The 25,076-nt window shown below is 53.8% G+C and overlaps 2 protein-coding genes across 2 annotated transcripts; both read left to right on the forward strand.

Annotated features, from left to right (window-relative positions):
- Positions 1 to 92: 92 nt before the first annotated feature.
- LOC115917000 (zinc finger protein 271-like) lies at positions 93 to 5,053 on the forward strand. The gene is given in 4 exon segments (XM_030970732.1): positions 93 to 260; positions 493 to 2,084; positions 3,704 to 3,873; positions 3,875 to 5,053. Coding segments are annotated over 4 exon segments (2,592 nt in total). The 5' UTR covers positions 93 to 130; the 3' UTR covers positions 4,575 to 5,053.
- Positions 5,054 to 7,244: 2,191 nt separating this feature from the next.
- BLVRB (biliverdin reductase B) lies at positions 7,245 to 23,995 on the forward strand. Its single transcript, XM_030970737.1, is given in 7 exon segments — positions 7,245 to 7,379; positions 10,238 to 10,399; positions 12,394 to 12,483; positions 15,674 to 15,805; positions 17,788 to 17,799; positions 17,802 to 17,990; positions 23,870 to 23,995. Coding segments are annotated over 6 exon segments (630 nt in total). The 5' UTR covers positions 7,245 to 7,309; the 3' UTR covers positions 17,966 to 17,990; positions 23,870 to 23,995.
- The last annotated feature ends 1,081 nt before the right edge of the window (positions 23,996 to 25,076 follow it).

Consider the following 25,076-nt stretch of genomic DNA (forward strand, 5'->3'; position numbering starts at 1 on the left):
AAGGCGGAGAGAGAGCAGCGATGGAAGGAGGAGAAGAAGGTGGGGTTAGAGAGAAGGAGGAGGAGGGATGGAAGGGGAGGGATGGAAAACGAGAAGGAGGCGGATCTAACACAGAGGAGCAGGATGGGGGATGGAAGAGGAGGAGCGGGAGGAAGAGGAGGAACAAAGGCGGATTAAGGCCGAGCAGAAGGCGCCATACGCCGAGCCCTGTTTCAATTCGCAGCCCCCACCTTTGGGATCATCGCAACCCCATCGCGCAGGTGAGTAGGGAGCGGAGCCGGGCCCGCCCAGATATCCCGGGGGGTCCCTGGGTTGGGTTTTTGGGGCGATGTTTGGAGAATGAAGAAGTGCAAGGCTGAGCGGAAAAGGCCCCTCGGGGGGACATCGGGGGGTGCCGGGGCCGTCCTGCCGCGGACGCCCTGGGGGGATCTGCTTGGCCTTGCCTGTGGCACGGAGGCAAATGCCATCGTGTCCTTGTCCTTCCTCGCCCAGAGCAGGAGCTGAGCATGGAGAGCAGGGAGGACAAATGCCCGCGGCAGAACCTGGTGGAAGAGGCCGTTTTGAGCGGCTCCACGGCGCAGGAAGCCAACGGGGAGGAAAAGGCCCGGAGATGCCGCACGAGGAGGGGCTGCAAACGCAGACGGCGGGGATGTGAGGGGGAAAGAGCCAGCCTGGGCCGGGAAGGCGGCCGGAGATGGAGGCAGAGCTCGGAGCTGGTGCTCCATGAGCAGCTCCATGGTGGGAAGAAGCCCCACACGTGCGGAGAGTGTGGGAAGAGGTTCAGGTGGAACTGCGAACTGATTGTGCACCAAAGGATCCACACGGGGGAGAAACCCTACGAGTGTGGGGAGTGTGGGAAGAGCTTCAGCTGCAGGTATGTCCTGATGAAGCACCAGAGGATCCACACAGGGGAACGGCCCTACAAGTGTGGGGAGTGTGGGATGAGCTTCATCCGGAGCTCACACCTGATCAGGCACCACATAACTCACAACGGGGAAAAGCCCTATGAGTGTGGGGAGTGTGGGATGCGCTTCAGCCAGAGCTCCCACCTCATCCTGCACCAGAGGATCCACACTGGGGAGAGGCCCTACGAGTGTCGGGAGTGTGGGAAAAGCTTCAGCCGGAGCTCCAGCCTGATCAATCACCAGAGGAGCCACACTGGGGAACGGCCCTACAAGTGTGGGGAGTGTGGGAAGGGCTTCAGGTGGAGCTCTGACCTGATCAAGCATCAGAGGACCCACATTGGGGAGAAGCCCTACAAGTGTGCGGAGTGTGGGATGAGCTTCAGCCAGAGCTCCCACGTGATCAGGCACCACATAACTCACAATGGGGAAAAGCCCTACGAGTGTGGGGAGTGTGGGAAGAGCTTCAGGTGGAGCTCCCACCTGATCCTGCACCAGAGGATCCACACTGGAGAGAAGCCCCATGAGTGTGGGGAGTGTGGGAAAAGCTTCAGCCGGAGCTCCAGCCTGATGAGCCACCAGAGGAGCCACACTGGGGAGAGGCCCTACGAGTGTGGGGAGTGTGGGAAGAGCTTCAGCCAGAGCTCCACCCTGATCAAGCACCAAAGGATCCACACTGGGGAGAGGCCCTACGAGTGTTCCAAGTGTGGGATGCGCTTCAGCCGGAGATGTGACCTGATCAGGCACCAGAGGACCCACACAGGGGAGAGGTCCTACGAGTGTGATAAATGCAGGAAGAGGTTTCTGACCAGCTCCCATCTCCTCCGGCACTATCGGATTCACACAGAGGAGAGGCCCTTCCAATGCCATGAGTGTGGGAAGGGATTCAAGAACAACTACACCCTCGTCAGGCACAGGCTCATCCACACTGGGGAGAGGCCCTACGAGTGTGATAAATGCAGGAAGAGGTTTCAGACCAGCTCCCATCTCCTCCTGCACTATCGGATTCACACAGAGGAGAGGCCCTTCCGCTGCCCCGACTGTGGGAAGGGATTCAAGCACAACTTCCACCTCATCACCCACCGGCGCATCCACACCGGGGAGAGGCCCTACGAGTGTCCCCAGTGTGGGAAGAGCTTCTCCTTCAGCTCTAACTTGACCCGACACCAACGGAGGCACCAGTAAGGGAAGCCCTGCGAGTGCCCCGAGTGCGGGAAAGAGCTTCGTGCGCTGCTCCAGCTCCATCCCCCAGCTGGAGGAGGCACTTTGGGCACAGCCCTGGTCACTCACATTCCCTGGGATCCATGTTGGGAACACACGTGGCTTGTTTTCCTTTTGGTTTCACCTTAATGTTTGTCTCTTCTCCATCTCTTTGCACTGCAAAAGCCAAGAGGGATGGATCTGTCACCTCAAAACAACCCTAATCTCAGTGAAAACAGCTCAATCTTACCCCAAAAGGGCTCAATCCCAGATGAAAAACCTCAATCCTGCACCCAACTCACTCGATTCCAGAGCCACCAGGCTGAGATGGGGTTGGGAGGAGACTGGGAGAAGTGGGATCCCATTTTGGAGCAGTGGGATGGGGATTGTGTGGGGCTGGGTGTGTGGGATGTATTTGATAGCAAATAAAACTCTCAGACTTACTGATTTCTCTCCCGTTCATGTTCAGTCCGTTGCAGTTCTGTTTGCCGAGTGCCGCCTGCCAGAGCGTCCCCTCACGGTTGCCGCCCTTGGCCTGAGCCCGCCCCTTTCCCCTCACGGTTCCCGCCCTTTCCCTGCCCCCTTTCCCCTCACGGTTCCGCCTTTTCCCCCTTTCCCCTCAGGTTCCCCCCCCCCCCCTTTCCCTCACGGTTCCGCCTTTTCCCCGCCCCCTTTCCCCTCACGGTTCCGCCCTTTCCCTGCCCCCTTTCCCCTCACGGTTCCGCCCTTTCCCTGCCCCCTTTCCCCTCACGGTTCCAGCCGGTTTGAGGGGAGGAGGAGCAGGGGGAGGGGAGATGGAAGAGGAGGGATGAAGGCGGAGAGAGAGCAGCGATGGAAGGAGGAGAAGAAGGTGGGGTTAGAGAGTAGGAGGAGAAGGGATGGAAGTGGAGAAGGTGGCGGAGATAACCCAGAGGAGCGGGATGGGGGATGGAACAGGAAGTGCGGGAGGAAGAGGAGGGACAAAGGCGGATCAGCGCTGCGCTGAAGGCGCCGCACGGCCGTGCCCTGCGTGAATTCGCCGCCCCACCTGTGGGATCATCGCCCCCCCATCGCGCAGGTGAGCGGGCCCAGATATCCCGGGGGGTCCCTGGGTTGGGTTTTTGGGGCGATGTTTGGAGAATGAAGAAGTGCAAGGCTGAGCGGAAAAGGCCCCTCGGGGGGACATCGGGGGGTGCCGGTGCCGTCCTGCCGCGGACGCCCTGGGGGATCTCCTTGCCCTTGCCTGTGGCACGGAGGCAAATCCCATCGTGTCCTTGTCCTTCCTCCCCAGAGCAGGAGCTGAGCATGGAGAGCAGGGAGGACAAATGCCCGCGGCAGAACCTGGTGGAAGAGGCCGTTTTGAGCGGCTCCACGGCGCAGGAAGCCAACGGGGAGGAAAAGGCCCGGAGATGCCGCACGAGGAGGGGCTGCAAACGCAGCTGGCGGGGATGTGAGGGGGAAAGAGCCAGCCTGGGCCGGGAAGGCGGCCGGAGATGGAGCCAGAGCTCGGAGCTGGTGCTCCATGAGCAGCTCCATGATGGGGAGAAGCCCCACACGTGCGGGGAGTGTGGGAAGAGCTTCAGGTGGAACTGCGACCTGATTGTGCACCAGAGGATCCACACGGGGAGAAGCCCTACGAGTGTGGGGAGTGTGGGAAGAGCTTCAGCCAGAGCAGCAATCTGACCAGACACCAGAGGATCCACAGGGAGGAGAAGCCCTTTGAGTGTGGGGAGTGTGGGAAGAGCTTCAGCCAGAGCTCACACCTGATCACGCACCAGAGGATCCACACTGGAGAAGCCCTACGAGTGTGGGGAGTGTGGGAAGAGCTTCAGCTGGAGCTCCCACCTTATCCGGCACCAGAGGACCCACACTGGGGAAAGGCCCTACAAGTGTGCGGAGTGTGGGATGTGCTTCAGCCAGAGCGCCCCCCTGATCAAGCACCAGAGGACCCACACTGGGGAGAGGCCCTACGAGTGTGACAAGTGTGGGAAGAGGTTTCAGACCAGCTCCCATCTCCTCCGGCACTATCAGATTCACACAGAGGAGAGGCCCTTCCAATGCCCAGAGTGTGGGAAGGGATTCAAGCACAACTCCCCCCTCATCACCCACCGGCGCATCCACACTGGGGAGAGGCCCTACGAGTGTGATAAATGCAGGAAGAGGTTTCAGACCAGCTCCCATCTCCTCCGGCACTATCGGATTCACACAGAGGAGAGGCCCTTCCGCTGCCCCGACTGTGGGAAGGGATTCAAGCACAACTCCACCCTTGTCACCCACCGGCGCATCCACACTGGGGAGAGGCCCTACGAGTGTCCCCAGTGTGGGAAGAGCTTCTCACAGAGCTCTAACTTGACCCAACACCAACGGAGGCACCACTAAGGGAAGCCCTGCGAGTGCCCCGAGTGCGGGAAGAGCTTCGTGCGCTGCTCCAGCTCCATCCCCCACTGGAGGAGGCACTTTGGGCACAGCCCTGGTCACTCACATTCCCTGTGATCCATGTTGGGAACACACCTGGCTGCTTCTACTTTTGGTTTCACCTTAATTTTTTTCTATTCTCCATCACTTTGCACTCCAAAAGCCAAGAGGGATGGATCTGTCACCTCAAAACCACTCAAATCCCAGTGAAAACAGCTCAATCTTACCCCAAAAGGGCTCAAACCCACCTCAAAAATCTCAATCCCACGCCAAACTCACTCGATTCCACAGCCACCAGGCTGAGATGGGGTTGGGAGGTGATTTAGAGTAGTGGGATCTCAATTAGAGTGGTGGGATGGGGATTGTGTGGGGCTGGGTGTGTGGGATGTATTTGATAGCAAATAAAACTCTCAGACTTGCTGATTTCTCTCCCGTTCATGTTCAGTCCGTTGCAGTTCTGTTTGCAGAGTGCCGCCTTCTCAGCTCCTTGTGTTTGTGTCCCCTTTTCTCTCCTGCCTCTCTTTGCCTGCTCTGTTTCTCTCTCAGTGTCTCCCTTGACCCAGGCACCACCAGAGACCCTGCCCTGATTTAATTGACCCCTCCTGATTTAATTGCCCTTATATTTTCCCTCTATACCCCTCTGTCCCCACAGACCCTCCCCTGATTATTTATTATTTTATTTCTCAATTATTATTTTAATTCCCAGTCCAGGAGCTGAAGTCCTGAAGGCTGGCAGGGAAATGTCTCTGTAGGATTTTGCTCCATTTGCCTACAAGGGCAGGAACATCTTTTCCTGGCTGGGAGCTGGAATTCCAGACTTTTGGAATGTGTGCAGGGCAATACGGACTGGGATCAAATATGGACTGGGATCAAATATGGACTGGGATCAAATATGGACTGGGATCAGATAGGGACTGGGATTAAATAGGGACTGGGATCAAATATGGACTGGGATCAAATATGGACTGGGATCAAATATGGACTGGGATTAAATATGGATTGGGATAAAATATGGACTGGGATCAAATATGGACTGGGATCAGATAGGGATGGGATAAATAGGGACTGGGATAAATAGGGATGGAAAATATGGACTGGGATAAGATATGGACTGGGATTAAATATGGACTGGGATCAAATATGGACTGGGATCAGATAGGGACTGGGATCAAATATGGACTGGGATTAAATATGGACTGGGATCAATATGGACTGGGATCAAATAGGGACTGGGATCAAATAGGGACTGGGATTAAATATGGACTGGGATCAGATATGGACTGGGATCAAATAGGGACTGGGATCAAATATGGACTGGGATTAAATATGGACTGGGATCAATAGGGACTGGGATCAAATATGGACTGGGATCAAATAGGGACTGGGATCAAATATGGACTGGGATCAAATATGGACTGGGATCAAATATGGACTGGGATCAAATATGGACTTGGATCAAATGGACTGGGTACCTTCAGACTGGGATAAACTGGGTTTGGATCAAATGGACTGGTCATAATGGACTGGGATAAGGACTGAGATGGACTGGGATCAAAGATGGACTGGGATCCTACAAAGTGAACCATATATAGACTGTGATCAAATACAGACTGGGGTTAAATATGAATTGGGATCAAATCGGGTCTGGGATCATTTGGACTGGGATCAAATATAGAATTTGGATCCAGTATGGACTAGGATTAAATATGGATTGGGAACAAATATGGACTGAGATCAAATACGGACTGGGATCCAGTATGGGCTGGGGTAAAATATGGACTGGGATCAAATATGGACTGGGATTGTATAGACTGGGATCAACTGGACTGAGATTATTTAGACTGGGATTAAATACAGACTAGCATCAAATATGGACTGGGATTAAATATGGACTGTAATTAAATACAGACTGGGATCAAAATGGACTGGGATCAATGGGGGATCAAAATGGACTGAATAAATACAGTCTCGGATAACCACTCCGCCATCCCATCCCTCCCAATTGCCTCCCAGTCCCCAGTACCGTGCCAGTACCTCAGTCCTTCCCAGTTCCCTCCCAGTCCCTCCCAATTCCCTCCCAGTCCATCCCAGTCCATCCCAGTTCCCTCCCAATCCCTCCCAGTCCCTCCCAGTCCCTCCCAGTCCATCCCAGTCCCTCCCAATTCCCTCCCAGTCCATCCCAGTCCTACCCAGTCTCTCCCAGTCCCTCCCAGTCCCTCCCAGTCCCTCCCAGTCTCTCCCAGTCCCTCCCAGTCCATCCCAGTCCCTCCCAGTTCTCTCCCAATCCCTCCCAGTCCCTCCCAGTCCCTCCCAGTCCCTCCCAGTTCCCTCCCATTCCCTCCCAGTCTACCCTGTCCTACCCAGTCCTACCCAGTCTCTCCCAGTCCCTCCCAGTCCCTCCCAGTCCCTCCCAGTCCCTCCCAGTTTATCCCAGTTCCTCCCAGTTCCCTCCCAGTCCCTCCCAGTCCCTCCCAGTCCCTCCCAGTTCCCTCCCAGTTCCCTCCCAGTCCCTCCCAGTTCCCTCCCAGTTCCCTCCCAGTCCCTCCCAGTCCCTCCCAGTTCCTCCCAGTTCCCTCCCAGTCCCTCCCAGTTCCCTCCCAGTTCCCTCCCAGTCCCTCCCAGTCCTACCCAGTCTCTCCCAGTTTATCCCAGTTTATCCCAGTTCCCGCCTGGGGGCGCGGCCAAAACTCCTCGGTGCGATCGCGGAGCTCCCGATCCCGATCCCGATCCCGGTTCGGTCCGGTTCGGTTCGGTTCGATTCGGTCCAGTCCGGTTCGGTTCGGTTCCGGTTCGGTTCGCGGTGCGGGGTGCGGATGAAGATCGCGATCTTCGGAGCCACCGGCAGAACCGGGCGGGTCACGCTGGGGCTGGCGCTGGAGCAGGGTATGGGACACCCCAAAAATGGGCTCGGGGACCCCAAAAACGGGCACGGGGACCCCAAAAAACGGGCACGGGGAGCCCAAAATTTGGGGGGATTTTGGGGGATTTGGGACCCCAAAAAAGGGAACGGAGGGACCCCAAAAAAAGGGAACGGAGGGACCCCAAAAATGGGCACTGGGACCCCAAAAATGGGCACGGGGATTCCAAAATTTGGGGGAATTTTGGGGGATTTGGGACCCCAAAAACTGGGATTGGAGGAGCCAAAAAATGGGCACGGGGAGCCCAAAATTTGGGGGAATTTGGGACCCCAAAAACCGGAAATGGAGGGACCCTAAAAATGGGCACAGGGAGCCCAAAATTTGGGGGAGTTTGGGGGGATTTGGGACCCTAAAAAAAGGGAACGGAGGGACCCCAAAAATGGGCACTGGGACCCCAAAAATGGGCACGGGGATTCCAAAATTTGGGGGAATTTGGGGAGATTTGGGACCCAAAAAATCGGGAATGGTGGGATGCCAAAAATGGGCCCTGGGACCCCAAAAAACGGGCAGGGAGACCCCAAAATTTGGGGGATTTTGGGGACATTTGGGATCCCAAAAAGCGGGAATGGGGTAAATTGAGGGGACCCCGAAATTGGGGGAAATTGGGGGGGACGGGAGTCCCCAAAAATGGGAATTGGGGGGACCCCAAAATGGGGGGAATTTGGGGAATCCCAAAAAGGGAAAGGGGGAGAATTGGGGGGGACCCCAAAAGAGGGAAATTTGGGGGGTTGGGGGGACCCCAAAATGGGGGAATGGGGAACCCCAAAATTGTGAGGATTTGGGGGGAATTTGGGGGGGATTGGAGGATCCCAAACCCCGGAATGAGGGGACCCCAAAACCGGGATCGGGGGGACCCCAAAACTTGGAATGAGGGGAGCCCGAAATGGGGGAGAATTGGGGGGGGATTTGGGGGGACCCCAAAAGCGGAATTTGGGGAAGTCCCGGGAAATTTGGGGTCACTGGAGTTTGGGGTCACTGGAGTTTGGGGGAGACCCAGCAAATTTTGGGGTCTTTTGGAATTTGGGGTTCCTTGGGAAATGGGGGGTCCTGAGGGATTTGGGGTTCTCTGGGAATTTGGGGGATCCCGGGGAATTTGGGCTCATTGAAATTTGGGGGTCACTGGAATTTGGGGGGTCCCAGGGAATTTGGGGGTCACTGGAATTTGGGGGATCACTGGGAATTGGGTGAGTCCCAGAATTTTGGGGTTTTCTGGAATTTGGGGTCCTTTGGAATTTTGGGGTTCCCCTGGGAACTCAGAGATTTTGGAGTTCCTTGGGAATTTTGGGGGATCCTGAGAATTTGGGGTCACAGGAATTTGGGGTTCCCTGGGATTTGGGGGGTCCTGAGGGATTTGGGGGTTTCTGGATTTTTGGGGTCCTTTAGAATTTGGGGTTCACTGGAATTTTGGGGGGGATCCCCTTGGAACTGAGGGGTTTTGGGGCTCCCTGGGTTTTGGGGTTCCTGCAATTTTGGGGTTCCCGGAATTTTGGGGTTCCCGGAATTTTGGGGGTCCTTGGGTTTTTTTGAGGTTCCCAGAAATTTGGGGGAAAAATCTCAGAAATTTGGGGGGGGTTCTGGAATTTGGGGTCCTTTGCAAATTTGGGGTTCCTTGGAATTTTGGGGGGATCCCCTGGGAATTTGGAGGTTTTGGGGCTCCCTGGGTTTTGGGGGTCCCGGGAATTTGGGGTTCCTTGAGAATCGAGGGATTTTGGGGGGGTTTGGGGAGTCTCAGAAATTTTGGGGTTTATCTGGAATTTGGGGTCCCCGGGGTTTTGGGGGGTCCTGGGATTTGGGGCTCCCTGCAATTGGTGGAATCCCAGAATTTTGGGGTTTTCTGGAATTTGGGGTCCTTTGGAATTTGGGGGTCCCCTGGGAACCGAGAGGTTTTGGGGCCCCCGGAATTTTGGGGTTCCTGGAATTTTGGGGTCCCCTCGGGAACCGAGGAGTTTCGGGGCTCATTGGGTTTTTGGGGGGGTCCCCAAAAAATTGGGACAAATTCCGACGGTTTTGGGGCTCCCTGGGTTTTGGGGAGGGCTGATAAGGCTTATCTGGGTTTTGGGGGGGCTGATAAGGGCCTGGGAGGGGTTTGGGGGGGCTCTGATAAAGCCCGGGGGGGGTTTGGGGGGAACTGATAAAAAATGGGGGGGCCAGAGGGGGTGGGGGGGATTTTGGGGGGTCCTGGAGGGATTTAGGGGGGTCCTGAGGGGATTTTGGGGGGTCCCGAGGGGATTTTGGGGGTCCTGGAAGGATTTTGGGGGGTCTTGGAGGGATTTTGGGGGGTCCTGGTGGATTTTGGGGGGTTCTGGAGGGATTTGGGGGGTTCTGGAAGGATTTGGGGGTTCCTGGTGGATTTTGGGGGGGTCCTGGGGGATTTTGGGGGTCTTGGAGGATCCTGGAGGGATTTGGGGGGGTCTTGAGGGATTTTGGGGTCCCTGGTGGATTTTTGGGGTTCCCTGAGTGGATTTTGGGGCTCCCAGGGTTTGGGGTGACCGTTTTTTTGTTCCCTGGTGGATTTTTGGGATCCCTAGGGATTTTGGGGTTCCAGGTGTGATTTTGGGGTTTGAGTGGATTTTGGGGCTCCCAGGGTTCGAGGTGACCGTGCTGGTCCGGGTGGGTTTTGGGGGTTCCCTGAGGTGATTTTTGGGGTTCCCCAGGGTTCGAGGTGACCGTGCTGGTCCGGGTGGGTTTTGGGGTTCCCTGAGTGGATTTTTGGGGTTCCCTGAGTGGATTTTGGGGCTCCCCAGGGTTCGAGGTGACCGTGCTGGTCCGGGGTTCCCTGGGTGGATTTTTGGGGGTCCCTCAGGTGATTTTGGGGCTCCCCAGGGTTCGAGGTGACCGTGCTGGTCCGGGACCCCTCCCGGCGGCCCCCCGGCCCCGCCCCCGCCCGGGTGCTCGTTGGGGACGCTCGGGACCCGCGGGCGGTGGGCGAGGCCCTGAGGGGCCAGGAGGGGGCGCTGATCGTGCTGGGCACCGGAAGTGACCTCGGTGAGCGCGGGGCCCCGCCCCCATCCCCTAATGCCCCGCCCCATCCCCTAATGCCCCGCCCCATCCCCTAGTGGCCCGCCCCCACCCCGTGCTGCCCCGCCCCCATCCCCTAATGCCCCCGCCCCCTCCCCTCATGCCCCGCCCCTGCCCCGCTGCCCCGCCCCCACCCCATCCTGCCCCCGCCCCCGCCCCTGCTCCCGCCCCTCCCCTCATGCCCCCCCCCATCCCCGCTGCCCCTTCCCCACCCCTGCCCCCCCCATCCCCTAATGCCCCGCCCCCATCCCGTGCTGCCCCGCCCCCATGCCCTCCTGCCCCGCCCCATCCCCTCATGCCCCGCCCCCATCCCCTCCTGCCCCGCCCCATCCCCCCCCCCCCATCCCTCCTGCCCCGCCCCCCCATCCCCTCATGCCCCGCCCCATCCCCCTGCCTTGCCCCATCCCCTCTTGCCCGCGCCCCATCCCATCCTGCCCCGCCCCCATCCCCCATGCCCCGCCCCCATCCCCTCCTGCCCCCCCCCCCCCCCTCATCCCCCCGCCCCCATCCCTCATGCCCCGCCCCCACCCACCCTGACCCCTCCCCCACCGACCTTTGACCCCTGTTTTGGGGGATCTCCCTTCCCCCACTGACCTTTGACCCCGCTTTGGGGCTCCCTGCCCCTCCCCCATTGACCTTTGACCCCATTTGGGGGGAGTTCTCCCCTCCCCCACCCATTCCCCACTGACCTTTGACCCCCGGTTTGGAACCCCACCCAACCCCCTCCCCACCCACCTTGACCCCTCCACCACTGACCTTTGACCCCATTTTGGGGTCGCCCCTCCCCCACTGACCTTTGACCCCAGTTTGGGGGCGCCCCTCCCCCCCAATTCTGGACCCCCCGAGTTTGGGGAGGGGGGAAAATGGGGGGAAAAAGGGAAAATTGGGAAAAGAAAAATGGGAAAAGAGGAGAAAAAAATTGTGGGAAAAAATGGGGAAAATTGAGGAAAAAAAATGGGAAAAAATGGGGGGAAATTGGGAAAAAAAGTGGGAAAAATGGGGAAAATAAAAAGGGAAAAGGGGGGAAAATTGGGGGAAATTGAGGAAAATTTGGGGGAAAATTCGGAAAAAAAAGGGAGGAATTGGGGAAAAATGGGGGGAAAATGGGGGAAAAATTGAGGAAAAAAAGGGGGGAATTGGGGAAAACTGGGAGGAAATTGAGGAAAAAATGGGGGGAATTGGGGAAAATTGGGGAAATAAAAATTGGAAAATGGGGGGATGGGGAAAAAAGGAAGAAATGGGGAAATAAAAATGGGAAAAGGGAGAGAAAAAATGGGGAAAATTGAGGAAAAAATGGGGTAAAATTGGGGGGAAAAGTGGGAAAAATTGGGGGGAAATGGGGAAAAAATGGAGGAAAAATGGGGAAAAATAAAAAGGGAAAAAGGCGGAGAAAAAATGGGGAAATAAAAAATGGGAAAAGGGGAGAGAATTGGAGAAAATGGGGAGAAATTGGGAAAAACAGTGGGAAAAATGAGGAAAAATGGAGAAAAGTTGGGGGAAAGTGGGAAAAAGTGGGAAAATTAAAAATGGGAAAATGGGGGGAAAACTGGGGAAAAATTGGGAAAATTGGAAAAAAGAAAAAAGGGGAAAAGAGGGTGAAGGGGAAAATGGGGAGAAAAAAAGGGGGAAAATTAAAATAAAAGGGGGAAACGAAAAATGGGGAAAATGGGAAAAATGGGAAAAAAGAAAAAGGGGGAAAATGGGGGGAAAATGGGAATAACGGGTGGAAAAATGGGGAAAAATGGGGAAAATGGGGCAAAAAATTAGGGAGAAAAATGGGGGGAAAGGGCGGAAAATTTGAAGAAAAATTAGGAAAAAATAGGGGAGAAAGTGAGGGAAAATGGGGAAAATTTGGGGAAAAAAAGGGAAACTAGGGGGAAAAATTGGGAAAAAAAAAGCAGAAAAGTGGGAAAATGGGAAAAAAGTGGGAAAAGTGGGAAAAGATGCCCCTGATCCCCCAGGCCCCACCACGGTGATGTCCGAGGGCACCAAAACCATCCTGGAGGCCATGGCCGAGCACGGCGTGCGCAAGGTGGTGGCGTGTCTGTCCGGTGAGAGCCCCAAAATCCCCCAAAATCACCCCCAAATTACCCCAAAATCCCCTAAAATTTCAGCCCAAAATTCCCCAAAAATCATCCTAAAAATCATCCCCAAAATCCCCCAAATTACCCCCAAAATCCCCCCAAAATCTCCCCAAAAATAATCCCAAAAATCCCAAAAATATCCCCACAAAAATCCCCCCCAAATCCACCCCAAATCATCCCAAAAATCCCCTAAAACTTCATCCCAAAATCCCCCAAAAATCATCCCAAAAATCATCCCAAAAATCCCAAAAATATCCCCACAAAAATCCCCCCAAATCCCCCCAAAACTCCCCAAAATCGCCCCAAAATTAAAAAAATCACCCAAAAATACCACCAGAATCAGCCCAAAATCTCCCCCAAAAATCCCCCAAAACCATCCCAAGGTGGTGGCGTGTCTGTCCGGTGAGAGCCCTCCCCAAAATCCCCCAAAATCCCCCCAAAATCCCCCCAAAATCCATTCCAAAATCATCCCAAAATTCACCCCTAAAAATGCCCCCAAAAATCATCCCAAAAATCCCTAAAAATATCCCCACAAAAATCCCCCCAAAATCCCCCCAAAACTCCCCAAAATCGCCCCAAAATTTACAAAAAATTTCACCCAAAATCATCCCAAAATCCCCTAAAATTCACCCCAACATCATCCCAAAAATCATCCTAAAAATCATCCTAAAAATCCCAAAAAATATCCCCACAAAAATCCCCCCAAAATCCACCCCAAATCATCCCAAAAATCCCCTAAAAATTCACCCCAAAATCCCCCCAAAATCATCCTAAAAGTCATCCTAAAAATCCCAAAAATATCCCCACAAAAATACCCCCAAAACTCCCCAAAATAGCCCCAAAATTTAAAAAAATTTCACCCAAAATCAGCCCAAAATCCCCTAAAAATTTGCCCCAAAATCCCCCAAAAATCATCCTAAAACTCATCCCAAAAATCCCCCAAATTACCCCAAAAATCCCCCTAAATCCCCCAAAAATCATCCCAAAAATCCCTAAAAATATCCCCACAAAATTCCCCCCAAAATCCCCCCAAAATCATCCTAAAAATCATCCCAAAAATCCCAAAAATATCCCCCCAAAAATCCCCCCAAATCCTCCCAAAACTCCCCAAAATCGCCCCAAAATTTAAAAAAATTTCACCCAAAATCAGCCCAAAATCCCCTAAAAATTCACCCCAAAATCCCCCAAAAATCATCCCAAAAATCCCCAAAATATCCCCCCCCCAAATCCCCCCAAAATCCCCCAAAATCATCCCAAAAATCCCAAAAATATCCCCACACAAATCCCCCCAAAACTCCCTAAAATCGCCCCAAAATTTTTAAAAAATTCACCCAAAAATACAACCAGAATCAGCCCAAAATCCCCTAAAAATCCCCCCAAAATCCCTCCAAAATTCACCCCCAAATCCCCCAAAAATCATCCCAAAAATCCCAAAAATATCCCCACAAAATCTCACAAAATCCCCCCCCCAAAAAAATCTCAAAAATTCTCAAAAAATTCCCCCAAAAATTCACCCAAATTCCCCCCAACATCCCAAAAAAATTCATCCAAATTCCCCCCATAAATCCCAAGAGATTCATCCAAAAATACCCCCACAAATCCCCCAAAATCCCCACAAAAATCGCCCCAAAACCCCAAAAAATTCACCCAGATTTTCCAAAAACTCCCTACCAAAATCCCCCCAAAAATTTCCCCCAAAATTTCCCCAAAACCATCCCAAAATCCCCTTAAAAATTCACCCCAAAATCCCCCAAAAATCATCCAAAAAATCATGCAGCGGCTCCTGCGGGGCTCGGGGCTGCCCCAAAACCGCCCAAAATCCCCCCAAAAATCCTCCCGAACCATCCCAACCCCCCCCCGGATTTTGGGCAGGTTCCTAAATCCCCTCAAATTTCGGGGAGAGGTTCCTAAAGCCCCTTGGCTGCAGCGTTCCTGCTGTTGGACCTGCAGCATGTTCCCCCAAATCCCTCCTAAAACCCCCCCAAATTCCCCCCCCAAAACCCCTCCAAATTTTGGGGATGGGTTCCACAATTTTTTGTGGGGGGTTCCTAAATCCCCTTGGCCTGGCGTCCCCCCAAAACACCCCCAAATCCCTCCCAAAATCCCCCCCAAATTCACTCAAATCCCCCCAAAATCCCCCCAAATGTCCCAAAATCCCCACAATTTTTTTGGTTGGGTGTTCCTAAATCCCCTTGGCTCAGCGTTCCTGCTGTGGGATCCTCATCGTGTCTCTCCAGAACCCCCCAGATCCCCTCCAAGACTCCCCAAATCCCCCCCAAACCCCCCAAAATCCCCCAAAATCCCCCAAAATGTCCCAAAATCCCCACAATTTTTGGTTGGGTTCCTAAATCCCCTCGGCTCAGCGTTCCTGCTGTGGGATCCTCATCGTGTCTCTTCAGAACCCCTCAGATCCCCTCCAAGACCCCCCAAACCCCCCCCAAATCCCCCAAAAATATCCCAAAATGTCCCAAAATCCCCTCAATTTTTTGGTTGGGTTCCTAAATCCCCTCGGCTCAGCGTTCCTGCTGTGGGATCCTCATCGTGTCTCTTCAGAACCCCCCAGATCCCCTCCAAGACTCCCCAAATCCCCCCCAAATCCCCCCAAAATCCCCCAAAATCCCCCAAAATGTCCCAAAATCCCCACAATTTTTTGGTTGGGTTCCTAAATCCCCTCGGCTCAGCGTTCCTGCTGTGGGATCTTCATCGTGTCTCTTCAGAACCCCCCAGATCCCTCCAAGACCCCCTAAATCCCCCCAAAATCCCCCCAAAATATCCCCAAAACCCCCCAATTTTTTAGCACCAGATTTTGCTGGTTCCTAAATCCCTTTGGCATGCGCATTCCTGCTGTGGGATCCTCATCGTGTCTCTCCAGAACCCCCCGGATCCCCTCAAAACTCCCCAAATCCCCCCCCAAACCCCCCAAAATCCCCCAAAATCCCCCAAAATGTCCCAAAATCCCCCCAATTTTTTGTTTGGGGGTTCCTAAATCCCCTCGGCTCAGCGTTCCTGCTGTGGGATCCTCATCGTGTCTCTTCAGAACCCCTCAGATCCCCTCCAAGACCCCCCAAATCCCCCCCAAATCCCCCAAAAATATCCCAAAATGTCCCAAAGTCCCCCCAATTTTTTGGTTGGGGGTTCCTAAATCCCCTCGGCTCAGCGTTCCTGCTGTGGGACCCGGCGCGCGTCCCCGAGCGGCTGCGGGCGGTGACCGAGGACCACCGGGGCATGGAGCGGCTCCTGCGCGGCTCGGGGCTGCCCGCGGTGCTCGTGATGCCGCCGCACATCGCGGGTAACGGGGGGAAAATGGGGCAAAACCGGCAATCGCGCCCAAAAGGCGCAGAGGAAATGGGGAAAATTTTGGGAATAATGGGGAAATGCGGGGAAATAGGATGGGAAAGTGGGATAAAATGAAAATGCAAAATGGGGAGAAAAATGGGAAAAGTGCAAAATTGGGGAAAAATGGGGAGAAAATTGGGGGGGAAATTGGGGAAATGGGGAAATACCTGCAGTGGGAATCGGGAAAAATGGGAAAATGGGGAAAAATGGAGGAAAATGGGAATAATGGGGAAAATTTTCGGAAAATGAAAACGAAAATGGGGGAAAATGGGGGAAAGGAAAAGTGGGAAAAAAATTGGAGGAAAATGGGAGAACAAGTGGGGAAATTAGAAATGGGGAATGGGGCAAAAATAGGGGAATCGGAAAACGGGAAAATGGGAGAAATGTAAAAATGGGAAATTTGGGGGGGGAAATGGGGAGAAATGGGAAAAATGGGGAGAAAAGTGGAAAAATTGGGGGGAAAATGGGAAAGGAAAAGTGGGGAAAAAGTGGGGAAAAGAAAAGGGGAAATGGGAGCAAAAAGATGGGAATGAGGGGGAAAAATGGGAAGAAAATGGGGGGAAAAATGGAGGAAAATAGAATAATGGGGGAAAATTTTTGGGAGGAAAAATGGGGAAAATGGGGGTGAAATGATGGAGGCGACGGGAAAATGGGAAAAATGGGGAAAATGGGGAGAAATGGGAAAAATGGAGGGAAATTTGGGAGAAAATTGGGGAAATTGGGGGGAAATAGGGCAAAAGCGGGGAATTGGGAAACGGGGAAAATGGGAAAAATGGGGAAAATGGGGAGAAAAGTGGGAAAAAATGGGGGAAAATGGGAGAAAATTGGGGAAAATGGGGGGATGGGAGGAAAATGAAGAAAAAAAAGGGAGAAAATTGGGAAAAAAGGGGGGAAAAATGGGGGGAAAATGGGGAAATTGGGGGAAAATGGGGAAATGGAGAAAAGGGAAAATGGGTGAAAGTGGGAAAAATGGGGGAAATGGGGAGAAAAGTGGTGGAAAATTGGGGAAAATGGGAGAAAAATGAAGAAAAAAAAGGGAGAAAATTCGGGAAGCGAGGGGAAAAGGGGGAGAAAATGCGGGGGAAAATGGAAAAATGGGGAGAAAATGGGAATTTGGGGGAAAATTGGGGAATGGGAAATTGGGAAAACAAGGGGGGAAAAATGGGGAGAAAAATGGGGAAAATTGAGGGGGAAAATTGGGGAAATTGGGGGAAAAGTGGGGGGAAAATGGGGGAAAATGGGAGAAAAATGAAGAAAAAATGGGAGAAAATTGGGGGGAAATTGGGAGAAAATGGGAGAAAATTGGGGGAAAATGGGGGAAATTGGGGGGAAAATGGGGAGAAAAGTGGGGGGAAATTGGGGGGAAATGGGGAAATGGGGGGAAAACCAGGGGAAAATCGGGACAAACAGGGGAAAATGGGGAAAAATGGGAATAATGGGGGAAATTTTGGGGAAAATGGGGGAAAATGGGGGAAAAATGGGAGGAAATGGAAAGGGGAAAATTTGGGGGAAATGGGGAAAGGGGAAAAATGGGAAAAATGGGGAGAAATGGGAAAAATTGGGAGGGAAATTGGGGGAAAAGTGGGGGGAAAATGGGGAAATGGGAATAATGGGGAAAAAGGGGGAATTGGGAAAAATGGGGAAATTTGGGCAAGATTGGGGAAAAATTGGGGAAAAATGAAGAAAAATGGGAGAAAATTCGGGAAAGAGGGGGGAAATGGGGGGAGAAAAATGGGGAAGTGGAGAAAAATGGGGGAAATGGGAGAAAAATGGAAAAAAATGGTGAGAAAGAATGGGTGAGAAAATGCCACGAAAATGGGGGAAAATGCGAGAAAAATGGTGAAAAAAAAGCCAAAAATGGCCAAAAAATTGGGAAAAATTAGGGAAGGGGGCAAAGTCCGTCTGATCCCGATTTCCGGTGGATCCGGGATCAAGTGGATCAGCCGCTGACGGGGACTACGAGGTGACCGGGAGGGGGGGGGGCGGGGGGGGCGGGGGGGGGCTCCTCTGGTGTGATCTCGCGGATCTCGGCCACTTCCTGCTGCGCTGCCTCCGCGGCGACGAGTTCGACGGCAAGAGCGTCTACGTCAGCCGGCACTACGGCAAGGAGTAGGGATCCACCAGGATGCGCCGGGGGAATCTGGGGTGATCTGGGTTTGGTCTCTTGTTGTGGGTTGATGGGTTATCCACGGATCCACCATCCCTGGTTGTGTCGGGTGGCTGTGGGTCTCTTGGGTGCCGGGCTTGTGGTGGTTGGTGGTCGGGGCGGATCTGCTGGGATCCACGGATCCACCAGGTCTGCTGGGTCCGGGGGTGTGGGGCTGGGATCTGATGGGATCTGCTAGAATCCACAGGGATCTGGTGGGATCTGGGGTCGGGATCCGCTGGGATCTGGGGGATGTGGGACTGGGATCTGCTGGGATCTGCTGGGATTCGTCTGGGATTTGATGGGATCTGCTGGAATCCATGGGGATCCATGGAATCTGGGACTGGGATTTGGGGTCGGGATCTGCTGGGATCCACCGGATCCACCGGGATCCCTTTGGGGATGTGGATCGTCTGGGATTTGATGGGATCTGCTGAATCTGTGGGATCTGATGGAATCTGATGGGATCTGGGACTGGGATTTAAAACAGGATACACCGGATCCACTGGGATCCGGGGGATGTGGGGCTGGGATCTGCTGGAATCGTGGGGATCGGTGGAATCCAGGACTGGGATTGGGGGCCAGGATCTGCTGGGCTCTGCTGGGATCTGCTGGGATCCTGGGGATGTGGGCTGTATCTGGGGGATAATCTGGGATCTGATGGATCTGCTGGAATTCACGGGGATCTGGTGGATCTGGTGGGATCTGGGAGTGGGATCTGGGGCCAGGATCTGCTGGATTCACCAGGGATCCACCAGGATCTGCTGGGATCCGGGGATGTGGGCTGGGATCTGATTAAATCCCCTAATTACAAGTTCCTGCTGTGGGATCCCTCATCGGTTCCTCTTCAGAACCCCCCAGATCCCTCAAGACCCCCTAAATCCCCCAAAATCCCCCAAAATCCCCCAAAATCCCCCAAAAATGTCCCAAAATCCCCACAATTTTTTGGTTGGGTTCCTAAATCCCTCGCTCAGCTGCTCCTGCTGTGGGATCCTCATCGTGTCTTCTTCAGAACCCCCCAGATCCCCCCTCAAGACCCCCCAAATCCCCCACAAATCCCCCCACAAATGTCCCAAAAATCCCCTCAATTTTTTTTGTTGGGTTCCTAAATCCCCTTGGCTCAGCGTCCTGCTGTGGGGATCTCATCGTGTCCCTTCAGAACCCCTCAGATCCCTCCAAGACCCCCAAATCCCCCCCCAAATCCCCCCAAAATATCCCAAAATGTCCCAAAGTCCCCCCCAATTTTTGGTTGGGGGTTCCTAAATCCCTGGCTCAGTGCTCCTGCTGTGGGATCCTTCATCGTGTCCTTCAGAACCCCCCAGATCCTCCAAGACCCCCCTAAATCCCCCAAATCCCCCCCAAAATGTCCCCCAAATCCCAAAAATGTCCCAAAAATCCCCTCACACTCTTGTTGGGGTCCCTAAATCCCCTCTGCTGCCCTGCTGTGGGATCCCATCGTTTCCCCTTCAGAACCCCCAGATCCCTCCAAAACCCCTAAATCCCCCCAAATCCCCCCAAAATATCCCCAAAAACTCCCCCACAAATGCCCCCAAAATCCCCCACATTTTTGGTTGGGTTCCTAAATCCCGCTCAGCTGCCTTGCTGTGGGATCCTCATCGTTCTTCAAACCCCCTAATCCCCCAAATCAATCCCAACCCAAATCCCCCCCCAAAATATCCCCAAATCCCCCAAATGTCCCAAAATCCCCACATTTTTGGTTGGGTTCCTAAATCCCCGGCTCAGCTGCTCCTGCTGTGGGATCCCCATATCTCTTCAGAACCCCTAAATCCCTCCAAGACCCCCCAAATCCCCCAAAATCCCCAAAATGTCCCAAAATCCCCCAATTTTTTGTTGGGGTTCCCAAATCCCCCCGGCTCAGCGCTCCCACCCCTCCCCCCGGCCCCCCCCGCTGTGTGTCCTTCTCTTCAGAACCCCTTATCCTCCGACTCACATCCCCCATCCCCCCAAAATATCCCAAAATGTCCCAAAAATCCCCCAATTCTTTGGTTGGGGGTTCCTAAATCCCCCTCAGCTTCCTGCTGTGGGATCCCTCCTGTCTCTCCAGAACCCCCCAGATCCCCTCCAAGACCCCAATCCCCTAAAAACCCCTACCCCAAATCCCCCCAAAACAATGTCCCAAAATCCCCCCCACCCCCTTTTTGGTTGGGGGTTCCTAAATCCCCGGCTCAGCGTCCTCTGTGGGATCCTCATCGTTTCTCCAGAACCCCCCAGATCCCTCCAAGACCCCCAAATCCCCCAAATCCCCCAAAATTACTCCCTGGGGGAAATGTTCCCAAAATCCCCCAATTTTTGGTTGGGGGTTCCTAAATCCCCCGCGCTCGCTGCTGCTGGATCCCCATCGTCCCCCAAAACCCCCCAAATCCCTCCAAGACTCCTAAATCCCCCCAAATCCCCCCCAAATCCCCCCAAAATCCCAAATGTCCCAAAATCCCCCAATTTTTGGTTGGGTTTCCTAAATCCCCTCGGCTCAGCGTTCCTGCTGTGGGATCCTCATCGTGTCTCTCCAGAACCCCCAGATCCCTCCAAGACTCCCCAAATCCCCCCAAATCCCCCAAAAAACAAATCCCCAAAATGTCCCAAAATCCCCCAATTTTTTGGTTGGGTTCCTAAATCCCCGCAGCTCAGCGTTCCTGCTGTGGGATCCTCATCGTGTCTCTTCAGAACCCTCAGATCCTCCAAGACCCCCAAATCCCCCAAAATCCCCCAAAAATATCCCAAAATGTCCCAAAATCCCCCCAATTTTTGGTTGGGGGTTCCTAAATCCCCTCGGCTCAGCGTTCCTGCTGTGGGATCCTCATCGTGTCTCTTCAGAACCCCCCAGATCCCCTCCAAGACTCCCCAAATCCCCCAAATCCCCCCAAAATCCCCCAAAATCCCCCAAAATGTCCCAAAAATCCCCACAATTTTTTGGTTGGGTTCCTAAATCCCCTCGGCTCAGCGTTCCTGCTGTGGGATCTTCATCGTGTCTCTTCAGAACCCCCCAGATCCCCTCCAAGACCCCCTAAATCCCCCCCAAAATCCCCCAAAAATATCCCCAAACCCCCCAATTTTTTTAGCAAGAGGTTCCTAAATCCCTTTGGCCGCAGCATTCCTGCTGTGGGATCCTCATCGTGTCTCTTCAGAACCCCCCAGATCCCCTCCAAGACTCCCAAATCCCCCAAACCCCCCAAAATCCCCAAAATCCCCCCAAATGTCCCAAAATCCCCACAATTTTTGGTTGGGTTCCTAAATCCCCTCGGCTCAGCGTTCCTGCTGTGGGATCCTCGTCGTGTCGAGCGTCCGGCCCCTGACCGAGGCCTCCGGGCCCCCACCTCCCCCTGCCCAAAGTATCCCAAAATGTCCCAATGTCCCCCACATTTTTTGGTTACGGGGGTTGCCAAAACCGCTCGGCTCAGCGTTCCTGCTGTGGGAACTGGGGCGCATGCGGGATCTGGGGAAATGGGGAAATTGGGGGGAGATTGGGGAAATGGGAAAAATGGGCAAGGGGAGAAAAGTGGGAAAAATTGGAGGGAACATGGGAGAAAATTGGGGGAAATTGGGGGGAAATGGGGGAAATGGGCAAAACCGGGGAATCGGGAAAAGATGGGGAGAAATGGGGAAAAATGGGGGGAAAATGGGGATAATGGGGAAAATTTGGGGGAAGTGAAATGGGGAAAATGGGGGGAAATGGGGAGAAAAGTGGGAAAAATTGAGGGAAAATGGGAGAAAATTGGGGGGAAATTGGGGGGAAATGGGGGGAAATGGGGCAAAAACGGGGGAATCGGGAAAAATGGGGAAAATGGGGAAAAATGGAGGGAAAATGGGAATAATGGGGGAAAATTTTGGGGAAAATGGGGGAAAATGGGGGGAAATGGGGAGAAAAGTGGGAAAAATTGGAGGGAAAATGGGAGAAAATTGGGGGGGAAATTAGGGGGAAATGGGGGGAAATGGGGCAAAAATGGGGGGAATCGGGAAAAACGGGGAAAATGGGGAGAAATGGGAATAATGGGGGGAAATTGGGGGAAATGGGGGAAATGGGAAAAATGGGAAAAATGGGGAGAAAAGTGGGAAAAATTGGGGGGAAAATGGGAGAAAATTGGGGGAAAAATGGGAGAAAATTGGGGGGAAATTGGGGAAATGGGGCAAAAATGGGGGAATCGGGAAAAATGGGGAAAATGGGGAAAAATGGAGGGAAAATGGGAATAATGGGGGAAAATTTTGGGGAAAAATGGGGGAAAATGGGGGGAATTGGGGGAAATGAGGGGAACGGGGAAAATGGGAAAAATGGGGAAAATGGGGAGAAATGGGAAAAATTGGAGGGAAAATTGGGAGAAAATTGGGGGGGAAATTGGGGGGAAATGGGGCAAAAGCGGGGGAAATTGGGAAAAACGGGGAAAATGGGAAAAATGGGGGGAAAATGGGGAGAAAAGTGGGAAAAATTGGGGGGAAAATGGGAGAAAATTGGGGGAAAATGGGGGGGAAATGGGAGGAAAATGAAGAAAAAAAGGGAGAAAATTGGGGAAAGAGGGGGGGAAATGGGGGAGAAAATGGGGGGAAATTGGGGGAAAATGGGGGGAAATGGAGAAAATGGGGAAAATTGGGGAAAAATGGGGGGAAATGGGGAGAAAAGTGGGGGGGAAATTGGGGGAAAATGGGAGAAAAATGAAGAAAAAAAGGGAGAAAATTCGGGAAACGGGGGAAAAGGGGAGAAAATGCGGGGAAAATGGAAAAAATGGGGAGAAAATGGGGGAATTTGGGGAAAATTGGGGGAATGGGAAATTGGGGAAAAACAAGGGAGGAAAATGGGGAGAAAAGTGGGAAAAATTGGAGGGAAAATTGGGGGGGAAATTGGGGGAAAATTGGAGGGAAAATGGGGGGAAAATGGGAGAAAAATGAAGAAAAAATGGGAGAAAATTGGGGGGGAAATTGGGAGAAAATGGGAGAAAATTGGGGGAAAATGGGGGGGAAATTGGGGGAGAATGGGGAGAAAAGTGGGAAAAATTGGAGGGAAAATGGGAGAAAATTGGGGGAAATGGGGGGAAATGGGGCAAAAGCGGGGGAAATCGGGAAAACCGGGGAAAATGGGGAAAAATGGAGAAAAATGGGGAAATTATGGGGGAAAATTTGGGGGAAAATGGGGGAAAATGGGGGGAATTTGGGGAAATGGGGGGAACGGGGGAAATGGGGAAAAATGGGAAAAATGGGGAGAAATGGGAAAAATTGGAGGGAAAATTGGGGGGGAAATTGGGGGAAAATGGGGGAAATGGGAATAATGGGGGAAAACGGGGGAATTGGGAAAAATGGGGGAAATTTGGGCAAGATTGGGGGAAAATTGGGGAAAAATGAAGAAAAAATGGGAGAAAATTCGGGAAAGAGGGGGGAAATGGGGGAGAAAATGGGGGGAAGTGGAGAAAATTGGGGGGAAATGGGAGAAAAATGGAAAAAATGGTGAGAAGAATGGGTGAGAAAATGGGCGAAAATGGGGGGAAAATGCGAGAAAAAATGGTGAAAAAAAGCCAAAAATGGCCAAAAAATTGGGAAAAAATTGGGGAAAACGGGGGCAAAGTCCCGTCTGATCCCGATTTCCCGGTGGATCCCGGGATCCAGTGGATCAGCCGCTGACCGGGGACTACGAGGTGAACTCGCGGGGGCGGGCGGCAAGGGCTCGCTCGCGGCACTACGGCAAGGTAGGGATCCACCAGGATGCGCCGACTCTGGATGGTCGGATCTGCTCGGGACTGCTGGGTCACGGGGCTGATGGAATCTGGTGGGATCTGGGACTGGGATCTGGGGTCAGGATCCACCGGGATCCACCGGGATCCACTGGGATCTGCTGGGATCTGCTGGGATCCGGGGGGATGTGGGGCTGGGATCTGCTGGGATTGGTCTGGGATCTGCTGGGATCTGCTGGAATCCACGGGGATCTGATGGAATTTGGTGGGATCTGGGACTGGGATCTGGGGCCAGGATCTGCTGGGATCCACCGGGATCCACCAGGATCTGCTGGGATCCGGGGGGGATGTGGGGCTGGGATCTGATGGGATCTGCTAGAATCCACAGGGATCTGGTGGGATCTGGGGTCGGGATCCGCTGGGATCTGGGGGGATGTGGGACTGGGATCTGCTGGGATCTGCTGGGATTCGTCTGGGATTTGATGGGATCTGCTGGAATCCATGGGGATCCGATGGAATCTGGGACTGGGATTTGGGGTCGGGATCTGCTGGGATCCACCGGGATCCACCGGGATCCGCTGGGGGAATTGGCTGGGATCGGTCTGGGATTTGATGGGATCTGCTGGAATCTGTGGGGATCTGATGGAATCTGATGGGATCTGGGACTGGGATTTGGGGCCAGGATACACCGGGATCCACTGGGATCCGGGGGGATGTGGGGCTGGGATCTGCTGGAATCCGTGGGGATCCGATGGAATCCAGGACTGGGATTTGGGGCCAGGATCTGCTGGGATCTGCTGGGATCTGCTGGGATCCGGGGGGATGTGGGGCTGGGATCTGCTGGGATTGGTCTGGGATCTGATGGGATCTGCTGGAATCCACGGGGATCTGGTGGGATCTGGTGGGATCTGGGAGTGGGATCTGGGGCCAGGATCTGCTGGGATCCACCAGGATCCACCAGGATCTGCTGGGATCCGGGGGGGATGTGGGGCTGGGATCTGATGGGATCTGCTAGAATCCACGGGGATCTGGTGGAATTTGGGACGAGGATCTGGGGCCAGGATCTGCCGGGATCCACTGGGATCCAATGGGAGCCGGTGGGATCCACTGGGATCCGGGGGGATGTGGGGCTGGGGTCTGCTGGAATCCACGGCGATCCGGTGGGATCTGGGACTGGGAATTGGGGCCAGGATCCGCTGGGATCCAGTGGGAACGTGTGGGATTTGGGGTCAGGATCCAGTGGGATCCGGGGGGATGTGGGGCTGGGATCTGCTGGGATCGGTCTGGGATCTGCTGGGATCTGCTGGAATCCATGGGGATCCCATGGAATCTGGTGGGGCCTGCGACTGGATTTGGGACTGGGATCCACCGGAATCTGGGGGGATGTGGGGCTGGGATCTGATGGG

This window comes from Camarhynchus parvulus, unplaced genomic scaffold (genome assembly GCF_901933205.1).
Source record: "Camarhynchus parvulus unplaced genomic scaffold, STF_HiC, whole genome shotgun sequence".
In the NCBI taxonomy this organism is placed as follows: Eukaryota; Metazoa; Chordata; class Aves; order Passeriformes; family Thraupidae; genus Camarhynchus; species Camarhynchus parvulus.